This window comes from Arvicanthis niloticus, chromosome 6 (assembly GCF_011762505.2).
Source record: "Arvicanthis niloticus isolate mArvNil1 chromosome 6, mArvNil1.pat.X, whole genome shotgun sequence".
Taxonomy (NCBI): domain Eukaryota; kingdom Metazoa; phylum Chordata; class Mammalia; order Rodentia; family Muridae; genus Arvicanthis; species Arvicanthis niloticus.
This window is the reverse complement of record NC_047663.1, coordinates 20,147,830-20,163,713: the sequence shown is the minus strand read 5'-3', so window position 1 is coordinate 20,163,713 and position 15,884 is coordinate 20,147,830. Positions and strand designations below refer to the sequence as shown.

General features: G+C 49.9%; 1 protein-coding gene across 1 annotated transcript; it reads left to right on the top strand.

Moving 5' to 3' along the window:
* Positions 1 to 299: 299 nt before the first annotated feature.
* Positions 300 to 15,462, top strand: Hrob (homologous recombination factor with OB-fold). Its single transcript, XM_034506663.2, has 10 exons — positions 300 to 542; positions 1,832 to 1,882; positions 5,504 to 6,574; positions 8,401 to 8,484; positions 9,826 to 9,966; positions 10,470 to 10,578; positions 10,706 to 10,791; positions 11,120 to 11,245; positions 12,591 to 12,705; positions 14,958 to 15,462. Exons 1-10 carry the CDS (start codon positions 540 to 542, stop codon positions 15,047 to 15,049), a joined length of 1,878 nt encoding a protein of 625 aa, XP_034362554.1. The 5' UTR covers positions 300 to 539; the 3' UTR covers positions 15,050 to 15,462.
* Positions 15,463 to 15,884: the final 422 nt, after the last annotated feature.

The window sequence follows — 15,884 nt, the reverse complement described above, 5'->3', positions numbered from 1 at the left end:
TGAAGGTTATTTTCGGCTACAAAGTGAGTTTGAGGTCAGCCTAGGGCTACATGATCCGCTGGGTTCTGGTGAGGATGAAATCACTCTCAAATCACCAGTCACTAGTATGCGCAACAAAAAAGAAGGGAGAATAAGGCGTCCAAGATTTCCCCAACCTCCTTTTCAACCAGAACGTGGCAGCCGGCTGGACTCGAGGGACCGCTTGGGGGCGACCAAGAGTCTTTTGATTTTCCCTTTAAGGTTGAGGCGGAAGGCCCGAGGGAGAAGGACTTTGTGTCGGCAGGATAAATTGGGGCCTTCCCTTTAAGAGGGTGGAGCTACTGTTATGGCGGCGGCTTCGAAAGCCGCTCTGAGCGCACATTCTTAGGCGACCCTCTCCCAGCTTTCTCTGCGGTCTTAAAGACGCTTCTCTCTGACGCTGCTCTGGGGATACGGTCGGGCACGGTTCCCCACTTTACATCTGGGTCGAGTTGGAGGTGAACCCCTTGAGTCTGATACTGCCGGGCCAATCCTCCGGCCCGAGCCCACGGACTGTCGTCATGGTAATACGGCGTCTACGCCACCGGGGGTGGGAGGGTGGGGCGTTCCAGCTGCCGGGAAGCCAGACTCCGGGTTGGGTTCCGGGCTCGCCGAATCTGCTAGAACGGGATCTGTGTGGTAGACACTGGGTGTAGCCTGCAGACCTAGGGTCTAGTTGGGAAGGGCGCGCACGCGCAGGAGACCTTGTGAAAGGATCCTTCCCAGACAGACCTACGGACAGACCTACAGACAGAAAATCAGTCATCAATCCCTGTGAGCCCAAAGTCACTGACTTTTGGAATCATCGCCCCCAACCCTTGTGACCCTTGGAGTGACTGACATTCAACTCTCCCCTCCTTCCTCTTCCTCCCCCTCCTCTGATTTTGGGGGGGAGGGGATCTTTGAAACCAGCTTTTTGCCCCTGGCTATGATGTAACTCACTATGTAGATTAGGCCGTCCTCGAACTCACAAGTTCTGTCTTAGGTTCTTCGATTAAAGGGATGAGCTACCACGACCGCCCTGGCTGAACTTGCTGTCCATAAAGAACCACAGACTGGGACAGTACACCCAGTTGGAAATTTAGCCTTTGGGTTTTGGACCTCTGTAGAGAGAAATCACTGGCTTGATTCTCAGGAACAAGTGCTCCATGTCAGGATTTATGGTCATTTCTTGTGTTGGACAAAACTTTTGAGATGTTGTTGCAAAACACTCAGGCCTGTTTCCAGAGGTGGTGCAGGCAAGTAATCCCATCCCTTGGGAAAGGAAAGGGTCAAGAGTTCAAGGTTAGGTGCTGGGGAAATGGCTGAGCAGGTAAAAGCTGATCCTTTGTCTCTGACATCTGAGTTCCATCCTTAGGACCCACGTGATAGAAGAAACTGACTCCCCTCAAGTTGTCTTCTGACCTCCACACCCAATGCTATGGTGCTCCCCCATCCCCACTAAAATAATAAATTTTACATGAGAGTTAAAAATTACCTTTATCAACATAATGGTTTGAGGCCAGCTTGGGCTGTTTGAGCCTCATGTGCTGACCCTGAAAAACTGCCTTTGTTTCCTCTCTTTCCCATCCCTTTTCTAGGAGTAATTCAGATAGATTTTTTTATATATAAATTTTAAACAGGAAAGTATTTTATAATCTTTAACTAAATCAGATTTCTTCTCTTTTTCCTCCTCCAGTACTAGCCAAACACAAACCGGAAAGACAGTATACTTGAGATAGTCTCCTTAGAGCCGGAGGAAAAGATGGCACGGATACAGAATGTGGCTGCGGTGGTTTTCCTCAGGCCTCAAGTGCTTTGTTTTCTTTTTCAGACGTGTGGCTTTCAGAAGTTGTTTTCTGTGGAAGAGGACTTTGAAGATGAGGTAGGGAACTGTTGGTGACCCTGGGGTGGCACAGGATGCCCTGAGATGGAGACAGCCAAGTTCAGAACCTTTGGAGCAATCCCAGCAAGCTGCTTTCAATGGACATGTCTTTTTTTTTTTTTTTTTTTAAATCTATCTCAGGCTGAAATCAGAAATAAATGTAAGCAGCGAGCAGAGCAACCTGGTGTTGTTTGCTTGGATTGTAGTTTCAGTACCTTGTAAGAGGCCGAAGCCGGAAGATAGGAACCCCAGACTGGCATGGGCTATATAGAGAGACTTGTCTAAACAACAACAGTATATTTAACTGTCTCTGTTTGTTGTATATTTTCACCACAGGGTTTCTCTGTGTAACCCTTGCTGTCCTGGAACTCACTCTGTAGACCTGACTGGCCTGGACCTCACAGATGTTTACCTGTCTCTTGCCTCCCAGCGTCCTGGGATTGAAGGCATGCATGCCACCGCTGGCTATATTTAACTGTCTTAAAAATAAAATAAGCCAGGTGTGGTGGTGCACGCCCTTAATGTAGGCAGCACTTGGGAGCCAGAGGCAGGCAAATCTCTGAGTTTCAGGACAGCGAGGGCTGTGTAGAGAGACCCTGGTCTCAAACAAAACAAAACAATACGGCTGGGAGTGTGGGTAAGAGGGTACAGGTTCCTGCTTATCTTGGAGCCGTGACCTCAATGTCCAAGCTCTCAATAAAACCAGTTACATAAGGTGCACCTGTCATTCCAGCATTTGCCAGGTAGAGGCAAAAGCATCATAAGTTCAAGGTCATCCTCAACTGCATAGAGAATTCAAAGCTATTCTGGGCGTTATGAGATCCTGTCTCAAAAAAGAAAAAGAGAGAGAGAAAGAAAACAAAAACCAAATTCAGTCCCTAATTGTAACTGTCATGTCTTTAATTATAAAGGCCTTCCTAGGAGCTGTCTGGAGGGTGATTTCATTCACTTTTATAATAGCATGCCTGAGGGGAGAGGAGAGTTTATAGAGAGCCAGAGTCAGGGAGGAGACTGCACAGTTAGCTGGGTGGCATGAGACCCAAGGGCACCAACTGGCCTGTGAACCAGGCAGATAGATCACTTTCTCCTCTGGCCTCCCACTGACTCTTCTCTAGAATGAAGGACATGGCTGTGCCTCATGTGTTCCTCTCTTCCTTCTCAGAAGATAAGAAACGAATGGGACACAAAGTCAACATTTGGCAATCACCTTCGTGTAAGGCTTACCCTGCGCCACTTGAGTGAGAATTTCTGGCAGAGGAACTTCTTCAATAAGTCACTTACTAACGTGGGAACCAGGGCAAATCATTTTGTTCTGTGGCCTTCCTAGGCCTTTTCCAACCAGAGTCTTTTCTCACCTCTGGAAGAGCAATCAGTGCTCTTAATTGCTGAGCCATCTCTCTAGCCCCAGAAGCCAGTTTTTGCCACTTTTTGCTTCTAAATTCTGTCTCTCTCTTGTAATTTGATTTATATAAGTTTTTAAAGAATTATGTTGTTTTATGTATATGCGCACATTGTAACATTGTAGCAACCTTCAGATACACTATTATAGATGGCTGTGAACCACCATGTAGGTGCTGGGAATTGAACTCAGGACCTCTGGAAGAGCAGTCAGTGCTCTTAACCTCTGAGCCATCTCTCCAGCCCTCTCAGTTACTCTCTTAAGCAAGTGATGTAGGGATGGAGGCTCAAGCAGGCCCTAGCCCTAGTTTTGACCAGTACAGATCTTTGTTTTCTTTTGTTTTTTTTTTTTTTAATTTTTACTTTATGCATGTATTATGTGTGTATGTGAGTGTGTGTACATGTTCATGTGGAAGCCTATAGAAACCAGAAGAATCTAACAGATCTTCTGGAGCTGGAGTAACAGACAGTTGTGGGTCACTGGACATGAGTACTGGGATCTGATCTCAGGTCCTCTGGGACAGTAGTAAGTGCACTTAATCAGTGAGCCATCTCTTCAGCCTCAAGAAGTCTCATAGTCTGCATCCATTCTGTACCTATACATAGAGCCGTTGTAAGAATTCATTAAGGTTCTAGTAATATATCTGAGTGCACCTGTCACCCAGGGAAGTTACAGGTGTCTGCTGTTTTGTCATATAGCAACTTGATCTTTGTGGTCACAGATTATTCAGTTACCAACTTTTTCTGGGGTTTTGTTGGTTGATTGGTTGGTTTTTGTGGTTTGGGTTTTTGTTGTGGTGGTTTTGTTTTTCTGGTTTTTCAAGGCAGGATTTTTCTGTGTAGCCCTAGCTGTCCTGGGACTACTTTATAGACTGGACTGGCCTCAAACTCACAGAGATTCTGTTTTGTTTTTAACGAGACAGGGTCTCTAGGTTAGCCTGGGCTGACCCCAAAATCGCTGTGTCGCTGAGGTCACTGAACTCCCGGTCCTCCTGCCCCCAGGCTTCACTGCAGGGATGATGGGTGATGTGATGCCATCACATCGTCTTCATTGTGGATGTTTGTCAAGACATGTCCCTGTCTTTAACTTCCAGTTTGGGGAATGTGTCAGTAGAAGCTGAGAAGGAACTAGGAAAGTGGCCCTCTTGGGTCCTAGCCAGGGTAATAATGGAATCTGACTGAGTGATTCTGACTCTTCACACTTTTGTTCCTTGAAAAATGGCAGACTGTGGTCTCTTTCTTGCTACCCAAGGCAAAGGATGTTACAGCTAAGTGTGAGCTCTCTGGAGGCAAGGGAACGGTCAGGCTTCTGGGTGATCAGGAACTTGCCCTTCCGATCAGTTACTGTTGTAGCCCTAGCTGTTGCTGGAGTGTGGCATTCTTGATAAATGTCTAAAGCAGGAAAACCCTTTCTCTGGCCCAACAATTGGGAGCAGCAGTGGAGGTGGGGGTGGTGGGTAGTACCTTCTTGTCACTTAATCAGCAGTTCTGACTCAAAATATGCTCAGAACAGGTCTGTTGAGCTTGAAGGTGTCAATCTCACCTTGCTTCCCAATGCAATCCATACTTAATTCAACTTGCCCGAGAAGCTATATTTAACCTGTGTCTATTTGGCTGGATCCAGGGGCTCTCTGTCTTTCTGAAGACTGTGGGTGTGCATATGCATGGCCAGAGGTAGGGACTGTACCAATGGTGCGTGGCCAACAGAATAGCGGCCACAGTCCTGACTGAACTTAGCCAGTCTCCTTCAGAGAGGTTTGTGACCTTGTGGGGTGCCTTTGGCTTCTTGGTTGCCCTGGAATGCTTTCCCAGTAAGCCTCCTCCTGGAGACTGAAGAACCAGTGACTACCTGAAAATGTAGCCTCCGAATGCTTCCCACTGGCTCATAGGAGTGGTAAGTGATGAGAGATGTCATTATTGCCTCTCATGCCTTGGTTTCTTCTGTATCTGCACACATACATACTATATGCTTAAGGTAGAAGGTTTTGTTTTTATTTTATTTTTTTGGAAGCAATTTTAAATTCCCAGATGCAAAGACCCTGCCAAACCCAATAGTGATACTACGGGCCTGTAATCCCATCACTTGGGAGGCAGAGGGGTCCAGAGTTGAAGGTCACCTCAGCTACATAGCAACTTCAGCAAGGCCAGTCCGAGCTGTGTGAGATGTTGTCTCAAGAACAAACAGAGCCCTGACACAGAGGCCCACTTTCTGTTTCTTTGTAGGATTTCTTATCTGCTTTGGAGAGTGCAGAGAACCACGTTGTTAGTGCACTGCCCGGGGATGCCAGGGGCCTGAGGCCTGTCTCTTCCAGACCACAGGAGACCCTGCAGGCACAATCCTCAAGACCATTGCAGTCATACCCTGCCGCCAACCAGTCAGTCCCAGGACTCTGTCTCCCTACTTCCAGCATGCTGGAGACTGCCAAGGATCCACCCTGCACAGGAGCAGTGTCCCTGAGATCTGTCTCAATTTCTAGCAGCAGCTCGGGTAGTCAGCAAAGAATGACAGGAACAAAAGTGTTCCAGGAGTCATCAGGACCCCAGTCCTCAGCCACACACTCTGGATTTATCTTTGAGAGCTATCAACAGGGCATTGGTGACTTTGAAGCACCTGATCAAGATGAGTTTGACAAGGCCCTGGCGAGCATGGAGCTCGAGGGAGCTGGCTTGGAGCTAGAAGTTAACAGTGGGGCCCCCCAGATCCTGCCTGCCAAGCACTGGGAGGATCCCGTATTGGCGAAAAAAGCCCGAGTGGCTGAGCCTAGTGGATTTTTCCAGAAGGGGCCCATTGTCCCAAATTGTAGAACTCCATGGCCTTCCTTAAGACCTACTACAGCCACAGGCAACCTTCCTGTCTTGGCTACTTCAGGCGTTTCTACTTCCCATCAAAGGAGCTCCCCTGTTCCTGCACCTCAGTATCTGCCAGTAGCTGGAAGGACCGTCCAAAACAGACCACAGAGTTATGTGCCTGGTCAGCCACTTCAGTCTCCCAGATCATGGTCAAGTGGCAAACCCCGTTTTTCTGGACCTCAACGTCCCCACTGCAGCTCTGCAGCATTTTGTCAGGGGCCCTTGCCATCCCGAGCCCCAGTGTCTTCTGTTGAATCTCCTGTCAGCACCCCCAGAAGTACTTCCACCCCAGTTACTCAGCCAGCTCTTCAGACACCTATAGTCACCAACCACCTGGTACAGCTTGTCACTGCTACCAACCGGACACCCCAGCAGCCATTCCGCCCCTCCATTCGAGCTAAAACGCGCCGTTTCCCTGGTCCAGCAGGAGTTCTGCCTCACCAAGTGAGTGACTGGTTTTCCTGGGCTCTAAGATCCAGGGAAAGAAGCAGTGGTCTAGTCTTAGAGTATCTTCACTGTCAGAAGACAGGCAAGAAGAGTGGGGAGAAAGGACCTATGGGGCCCGGAGAGATGGCTCAGGCATGGTGACACATGCGTGTAATCCTAACTCTGGTGAGGAAACTGACTGACCAGCCTAGTTTACAGGGGTTAGCTCCAAGACAGTGAGACTCTGTCTCAAGAAACAAAGGAGGGGCTAGAGTGATGGCTCAGCAGTTAAGAGTACTTGCTCTTCCAGAGGAACTGGGTTCAATTCCCAGCCTCCACATGATGGTTCACAACCATCTCTTAACTCCAGTCCCAGGGGAGCGGACATCTGTTCTGACGTCTGTGAACACAGGTACATACATACATACTGGTAAAACAGCTATACAATAAAATAGTACATAATTCTAAAAAGTAAAAAAAAAACCAAACAAGGTAGATGGTGCCTCAAGCCTCCATAAGAGTGTATCTGAGGTTGTCCTCTGGCCTCCACATGTGTGTATGTATACATACATGCCTGTATACATGCACACATGGAAGTCAGAAGTGGGAAGGGAAGAGGGGGTGGCTCAGAGGTAGAGCACTTACCTAGCAGATGCCAAGCTCTGAGACCCAGTCCCAGCACTGATGGGTTGGAGAGGGCCATGCCCACGGGGATTTGCTATTAGATTAATGGACATAGGAAAGCGCACATTAGCTGTGGGAAGCAGCTTTCCCTGGGCCAGGCCCTGGACTGAATTCAAAAGGATAAAGTATCTGAGCTGTAGCTAGCTTCCCCATGGTGCATACCATGTGGCTGGCTGCTTCAGGCTGCTGCCACTGCCCCATCATGATCAAGCATACACTGTTAGCCAAAATAAACCTTAAAAAAAAATGTAAAAAGTGGGCAGGAAAAGTACTTGACAACCCACCTGTGAGATCGCGCTTGAGGAGCACAGTTTGCTGCTTTGGTGTGTTGAGTGTCTGTTGTCCGCTAGCCCTAGACAGGAATGCTTTCTCACTCGGATTAGCCAGAGGTAGAGACTGGGCAATTTGTTTGGAGAACAAGCTTGCATTGCAGGGGAAGAAGCAGAGGAGGAGTGGTTATGCAGAGGGTGCAGTGTGGGAAGGGGTCTTTACCTGGCTCCCAGATACACTCTGCCTGGCCCTTGCTCATGGCTTTGGGTAGATGGACAGGAGGATAAAGGGGAGGATGGAGACTCTGCTTGGGGGTTGGTCCAGCAATGGGGAAAGCAGGAGCTTAGAGACCACAGAACACTTCAGTGTGGTGGCTGGTGTTGGGGGGACATGAGGAGGCTGGGGTTGGAAGTGAGACAGCCCTGAGGAATTTAGATGTAGGGGTGGTGGAAGGATAAGGTCCCTCAAACCAGTTTTGGTCTGGTTGCAGTAGGTATCTTCCTTCCTGGTGAGGGGCTTGACAATCGTGCTGTTGCTTGCTCCTCCCTGGCCCTTCAAGAGAAACCCAAAGGGTTGTCTGCTCTTTCCTGCGAAGGGCATCTGGGAAAGTGCTCGGTCACTCAGCACAGATCCTCTGTGTGGGTCGCTGCCCCCTTCAGGTGGCTCTGGGCCTTGCTCTTGGGGCAGCTCCAGGTTCCTTATGTTCTCAAACTGATCCCCAAAGTGTCTTTTTAAAGCTACCAATGAGGCTCTTGAGACTGCGTTAGAGGCAGTGTAATGCGTGCTAATTGTCCCTGATAGTTTCCTGAACTCATTATGTAACCCAGACAAGACGCTGTACTTGTAAATAACAGCTGCTGAGCTGGCTCTCGCCTTCTCTCCCCTCTTAGCACAGCGGGGAGAATCTGGAGGAGATCATGGTTTCCACACCCCAGACTCCGACCCACGGTGCTCAGGCTAAATTCCAGACTGAGGTAACTTCTTCTATGTAAATCGTCATCTCTTGGGCAGCATTTGAAAGCCAGGGTCAAAGGTCATCCTGGTCCTGGTAGGTCTTAGTTCATACTGCTAGGCCTATACCAAGGGGCAGGTGGAGACGGCAGTGGGGGGCAGGCAGCCATTTGTAGACACAGAATGAGGCACGTCCTGATGCCATGCCTCAGCCTTCTCTTGCATCTGAGAACTATGGGCCCAGCTAGCTGCATCTTTCCTTAGGGAGGAACGAGTAATAAGTCTTATGATATCTTGAGAATGCTCTCAAGTCTCTGGGAGCCCAGCTGGGAAGGATCCCTTTCAGTGGGTGGGCCAGCTTCCCTCCCTCCTGGTGCTCTAATTGACTTACTCTTCAGAGCCACCTTTGCTTTTGCTTTTCGCCATATTTCTTTTTGCTGCAGCTCCCAGGGCTGCCCATGCACTTCAGACCTGGCAGTGACTGTCTGGAGCCATGCGAAGGAGCTGTTGCTGTAGGGCAGCTAATGCTTAAGGCAGCAGCATCAAGTAAAACATGGCCGCATTCAAAATGGAGAAGGCGCTGTGTGAGCCTACAGATGTAAATATAAATATGTCCCGGAGCCCCTCTCCTAAGATGTCAGGCAGTCAGATGCATGGGTTAAGGGCCCTGTTGCTTTTACAGAACCTTTGTTGGGCTTCCAGCACCCACACCAGTGGCTCACACCAGCCTGTCACCCCAGCTGCAGGCCATCTACTGCCCGCTTCCGGCCTTTCAGAGCGCTTACATGCACGGCCCCTCATACATACCCATTAAATAAATAAGTAAATCTTTAAAATAAGAGGATGGATAGCCTTTTGCTTCATTGTAAGTAAAGTTAGGACCTGATTAGAAAAAGAAAACAGGGGCTGGAGAGATGGCTTAGCAGTTAAGAGCACTGACTGCTCTTCCAGAGGTCCTGAGTTCAATTCCAGCAACCACCTGATGGCTCACAATCATCTGTAATGGGAACTGATGCCCTCTTCTGGTGTGTCTGAAGACAGCTACAGTATACTCACATACATGAAATAAATAAATAAATAAATAAATAAATAAATAAATAAATAAATCTTTTTTAAAAGGAAGGAAGGAAGGAAGGAAGAAAACAAACCCTTTATTCTGGCTGCTTAGTGAAAAATGCAGAATGTAGCGAGGTTTCCAGTGCTACTTTCTGTTCGTAACAGTAACTGAGAGGCGTCCACTCCCCCATCCCCCACCCCAGGGAATTCACTGTTTGTCTCCCACCTGTCTGCCTTGTCTCAGTTAAGGGTCTTTCCCCAAGTTAGATCCACTAATGCAGGCTTTTCCCTCTGCTCTGTGGTACCAGATTGTTACCAGTTCTCAGGGATCTACGGAAGAAGATTTTGGGCGAGGGCCCTGGCTCACCATGAAATCTGCTCTGGGCCTGGATGATCGTGACCCTACCTGCTTTCTCCATACCTACAGTATTGTCATGGTGCTGCGTAAGGTAAGGGTCCTGAGGAGGGAGCCTCTACTGCCTGCTCCACCACTGGAGAGACTATCTGCCACCTTTTACCCTGTCCTGTCCCTGGAGGGCAGCTGAAGTCCCTTGGGTCGTATGTTCTCACTGCCATCCATAGTTTTGAGCACAGTATTGGGTATGCCTCTGCACTTGCAGGGACCAGACTGAGAGGCAGAGATAACCACGCTGCCACCCTGAGCTCCCTGATGGTCTCACGTGGACAGATACATGTTGATACTCTCGATGCATGTATCAGTAAATCCTTGCCTGTGGCCTGTCATGATGGCGTCAGCCACAAAAACCCATACAGAAGGAAAGAGACCTAAGAGAGAAGACAGGACCTTCCAGCTCTGGCCTCTACAGGGAGCAGAGGGTGTCCCTCCAGCTGCCTTCCTTTGCCAAAAGGAAGACTATTACCATGCCCTGGTTGCCAAGGGGAGTCACACTCAGGCATGGCTAGCTCAGTCAGTGCCTCTCCTTGTAAGCAGGCAGCCCTCAAGCAGCTCCCCAGGCACAAGGTCCCCAACATGGCAGTGATGATCAAGTCCCTGACTCGGAGCACGATGGATGCCAGTGTGGTTTTTAAGGACCCCACAGGTAAGGAGCGGGTCCTGGGTGTTTCTTATGAGTGACCTCCATTGAGGTCTAGAGATGAACATCCCACTTTCCTGACAAGGACTCAGATCCTTGACCCGGAGATGGCTTGACCTTGTGACTTTTACAGGAGAGATGCTTGGAACAGTGCACAGAGTGCTTCTGGAGACACACCAGAATGAGCTGAAGCCTGGCTCCGTGCTGTTGCTGAAGCAGGTAGGGAAGCTCCCTTGACCCCAGTTTGTCCTTGCGTGACAGGCTGCCCTCGCTCCATTGCCAACCAAAAAGAGAAGCAAGGTCCTGGATTGCTGGAGCTGAGAGCAGGTCTCTGGCCGTTGAGCCATTCCACTCTTGATGGGTAAATGGGGATGGAGAGTTATATTTGAAGTCGCAAGTAGTTCTGTTGTGGCAGCAAGGCTAAGGTAGAAGTGACTGGTGAGCTTGGTGCTGAGAACAGGAAGTGAAAGGAAAGTTGGTACCCGATGGGCAACCAATAATACCATGTTCCCTCCAGACATTGACTCCCCTTCCTTCCTAACTCCAGATTGGAGTGTTTTCTCCTTCCCTCAGAAACCACTACCTGAACGTGACACCCAACAACCTGGTCCACATTTACAGTCTAGATTCTGGGGATGGGGACTCCCTCAAGCCACCTCAGCCTTTGCCCAAGGTAAGTGGGGCAGGAGAGATGGAGACAGACAGAGCTGCCCTGTCTGGTTTCTCTCAGTTCTTCTTTCCTCATCCCTGGGGGCAAAGGTGTGAAGGGGACAGTTTCCCTGAAGTAAATGGATCAGGAGTCTCTCTGCTGCCCCTGCTCCAGCCGCCTGCCAGCCGGCTAAGTAACAGGACCTAGAAGAGCAGCTGGTTTCCTGGTGATCCCCTAATGTCTGATCGCAGGCTTGATCATCTGAGAAGTTAGGAGTTATTTGAGAACCAGGGTGAGGGCCCCCTGGGGGTGGTGGCAGAAAATGATAGAGGGTCATATCTGCGCCAGGTGGCAATGCAGAGAACAGGGAATACAAATGCCTGTCAGGTGAGACTTCCCTCTTGGCCTCTGCCTCTGCTGCATTAGTGTCTGTGTGAACTGGGTATCACCCCAGGTGGTCCATAGGGGCAAGTGCAGAGCCCAGGCCTGATCTGCTCACTCCACCCTTAGAAACCTGGCCTAGAGGAAGACAGGACTCCTGGGTCTTATCCAAGCTCTTAATTTTTACTGTGACCTTGAGCGAGCCCCGTCCCTTCCCCTGTTCGTGCACCATCTGAGAACAAGTTGTTCGACTTGCTGACCTCCAGGCTCTGTAGAACCATACCTGTAATTATCTTCCAGCACTTCCTCCCTCTCCGGGGACCCTGTGGGACCTTCACAGTCACCTACCTCTACAACCTTCATTTTTAAGTTTTTTCTTCTTTTTTTGAAATGGAGGGATTTGTTGGTTTCTTTGTTTAAAAGTTTATTCATTTTCTTTTATGTGTGAGTGTTGTGCATACTTTGCCTGCATGTATTCACATGCCCCACGTGTGTGCTTGGTGCCCATGAAGGCAAGAAGAAAGCATCAAATCTCCTGGACCTGGGGTTATAGATGGTTCTGTAGCACCATGTGGGTGCTGGGAATCGAACCTGCATTCTCAGGAAGAACAACATGTGCTCTTAAATACTGAGCCTCCTCTCTAGGCGTCATAGCAGCTTATTTTAATCCCAGGCTAGTTCCTCAACACACTAGTGAATGGCCTCTGTACCCTCTGTGGTGGTTATACAGAATCCCTAAAACGTAGACACTGACAGAATTTGGAAAGATCAGCCTAGGGGTCTGTTCTAGTTTAGTTGTCTGCTGTTTTGGGTATTTGGTGTTTCAGCTTTCTCAGTCAGCTTGGGCCTGGGTGACCCTGGCCCCCTGCCCTATTCCCTCTGTCTTTGTCTTGAGACTCCCTAGCTTTGAGGTCATCTTAGTAGAGGCACCCCCACCCCAGGGATTTCAGGGGCGTTAGGCACTAGTAACCAGATCCACTGTCCACAGGATCCGGGAAACTCCCATGGAAGCCTCCAGCCTGATGAGGCTGCAGAGCCCACACGGGGCCTCGGAACAGCACAGAGCCCAACTGGGTCTCCCGAGGAAGAGCTCTCGGAGACAGGTAAGGCACAACCCTCGGCATCCTCTGGCCTCACATAGCAAGACTGCTTCCACCCAGCTCTGTCTTATGCCTCCTGCTGTACGTGTATAGACTGACATAGCATGTTTCCAAAACTAGAGGCTGTCTCCTTCAGCAAGGCTGCACACCTAGGTGGGAGCCCTTGCGCTGATCACAGTGTGGTCCGTAGCTCCCCTATTTGCTGGTGGTACCTCCAGCTACAGGAGAGAGCATTACCAACCCCTGGGTGCATGACACAGTCTGTGTCCCATTTCAAGTCCTTGTGAGCAGATCAAGGAGGCAGATTTCCCACACTGCCTGTGAGGCTCTCCAAGGAGCCATATATTCTTGTGGCCAGGGGGATTGGGACACAAACCTGGGAGGCCCAAGAGCCACTCATTCTCAGGTGGAGCTGTCGTAGTCCCAGCCACTTCCTTAGTTTTTGACTTCAGAAATCCAATCGGCCTGGAGGCAGGAAGATTATGGGCAGGGACCTCACACCAAGCATGTTCACCGTACACCAATGTGTGAACCACAAAGCTGGTTTGTTTATATCCTACATAGGACCCCTGTGCGGGTGTCTTGTGTTGTCTGTGATCCTGCACTCTCTCCTTATAACTGAGCCTGCTGCTGCTGACCCCATAGCTGTCAGAAGTTGCTGATGGCCACAGAGCGAATGTGGAGAGTTGGCTGTTCATTCACACCGCTGCTCTACAGGGTGGAAGACAAATAAAATTCCTGCTGTTTTCTGAGGGGCTAGCCTTCAGCTGTTCCTCTTCCTCTCGGATGGTTTTCTCCAGCTGGCTAGTCATAGCCCAGCTTCCACAAGACATCTTGTGTGTTTTTTGAGATAGAGTCTTCTATGTAGTCCTAGCTGGCCCGGTACTCACTGTGCAGCCCAAGCCACTGTCAGACTCACAGCAAACCCTTTGCCTCAGCCTCCAATGCTGGCCTGAAAGGCAAGCACTGCCATGCCCAACTCATTGGGCAACTTTCTCCTTGTTGTAAGCAAATAACAGCCCCACCTGCCCTGAGCACAGCGCTCGCGGGTCACCTTAATTAAATTGTGAATGCTCCCAGTCGGCCAGCTCCTTTCCTTCCCTGAAGTGTTCTCACCAGGCCTGGAGCTGGGCTCTTGGGTATAGTTTACAGTCTGCCTTCCAGCCCCCCAACACTGTCCTGGAAGTGGCATATTCTACTTGGCAGCAGGTCGAGCCTAAGTATGCTCACCTGGGGCAAGCTGCTGTACCTCTTTAAAGTTTACTCAGTAAAGTGGGGTTGAGCGCAGCAGCCACCTTGAGCTGCCTTGGGAAGGGCTGCAGAGCAGAATGAACGCACAGTGAGTAACCTCTGCTGCTCACAGACACCGGGGGCAGCTGCAGAGCCAGCTTCCCTGTCAGAAGCACCACATTTAACAGCTCTGATCTGGTCAGAAGCCATTTCTTTCTTTCTTCTTTTTTATTTTATCTGTTAAAAGGCAGACCTGCCATGGCATGTGTGTGAAGGTCACACTCAGTCCTCTACAAGATAGGTCCTGGAGCAGCCACCCACTTGGCCATCGACCAGCTTGAGTACGGCCCCTTTCAGTCCCCATTTTTTTTTCCGTTTCTATTTCTTTTTCTTTCTTTCTCTCTTCCTTTCTTTCTCTCTTTCTTTCTTTCTTTTTTTTTTGTAGGGGGCTGTGTTTGTTTATTTGTTTGGAGACAGGGTTTCTCTGTGTATCCTTAGCTGTCCTGGAACTCACTCTGTATACCCTGGCCTTGAACTCAGAGATCTGAGTGCTGGGATCAAAGGTGTGTGGCACTCTGCTTGGCTCCTTTCATTCTTCCGGACTCCCCAGGCTCTGGGTTGGGGTGCTCTCTCCCACTGTCAACCCAGGTGGGTGAACTGTCACTCCTAACACCTGCCCCCTATTCTGAGAAAGTTGCAGTAGGGAGCCTCCAGAATCCTTCCTGCTCAACACAGCCTCTGAACAGAAGGGAAAAAAGCCACCGAAGCACCGAAGGAAGGGGACTCCCCATTCCTACTGGAATGGCCCAGGGCTTGTATTCTGCCTGCTGTTGTGTGTTGTATCTGTATGGAGCCAGGGAAGGTAGAGTCTCCGACCCATTGGCATGGGCAGACTGCCCCAGAGGAGCCACCTTTCTGGCTGTGTAGCCAGGTCCAGGCCCTCCTAAGGGGCAGAGGCTCCAGAGCTGAGTTCTGTGGGATCTTGTGGTTATCACTGAATTTACCCTGTCCACCTCCCTCTGCAGATGACCTGGACGGACTCCTGAGTGAGCTCCCTGAAGACTTCTTCTGCGAGCCCAGCAGCTGGGGCTGTCTCAAGACAGGGCATCCACCATGAGCTGGCAGCCTCTCTGCCCCCAGACAAGCTCTAGGTGCATCTGGTCACGTCCAAGGGGGAGAAAGCCAGTGCAGCTGGAGACGACTCAAGCCCATGGTCTGATGCCTCCCCATGACCACCTTGGAATGCCCAGTGATGGACCAGACAGCGTGCTGCGTTGTTTGACAACTCTCTTTGGCATGGGCATTCTGGAAGTCTGAGCAAGTGCTCCCCAGCACTCTTGTCCTTGGAGCCCTCTGGCCAATAAGAAAAGCAGGATATCCCCCCCCCCCCCATCTTGGGCCCCGATTGATTTCCTTGTCCCTTTGTTCCTCAATCCCCTGGCAGCTGAGGAGCCCAAAGGAGCCACAACCACACAGAGGTGTCCACAGGGTGACAGTGAGCTGCCTGAAATAAAGCATCCCTCCCTCATCTGCCAGCCTCCATCCCACACCTCCTCCACCACCCTCTCATCCTCTCCTAGCCAGGGCAGCCATGCTTCAGCAGGCAGACAGCATTCACCAGGGGGGTAAGGGAGAGAGAATATGTGTATGCACTTTTCCCTCCCTCCCTCCCTCCCTCCTCCCCCTTTGCCTCTCTGTTTTTTTTTTTTGTTTGTTTGTTTGTGTGTTTGTTTTTTGTTTTTATGTGTATGGGTCATTTGCCTGCATGTATGTGTGTGTACCAGCTCTGGGCCTGGTGCCCTTGGAGGCCAGAAGAGGGTTTTAGATCCCTTGGGACTAGAGTTACAAATAGTTGTGAGCCATCATATGGATTTGAACCCAGGACCTCTGGAAGAACAAGTGCTCTTAAAACTGAGCCATCTCTCCAGCCACTCATTCTTTTATTCATATGA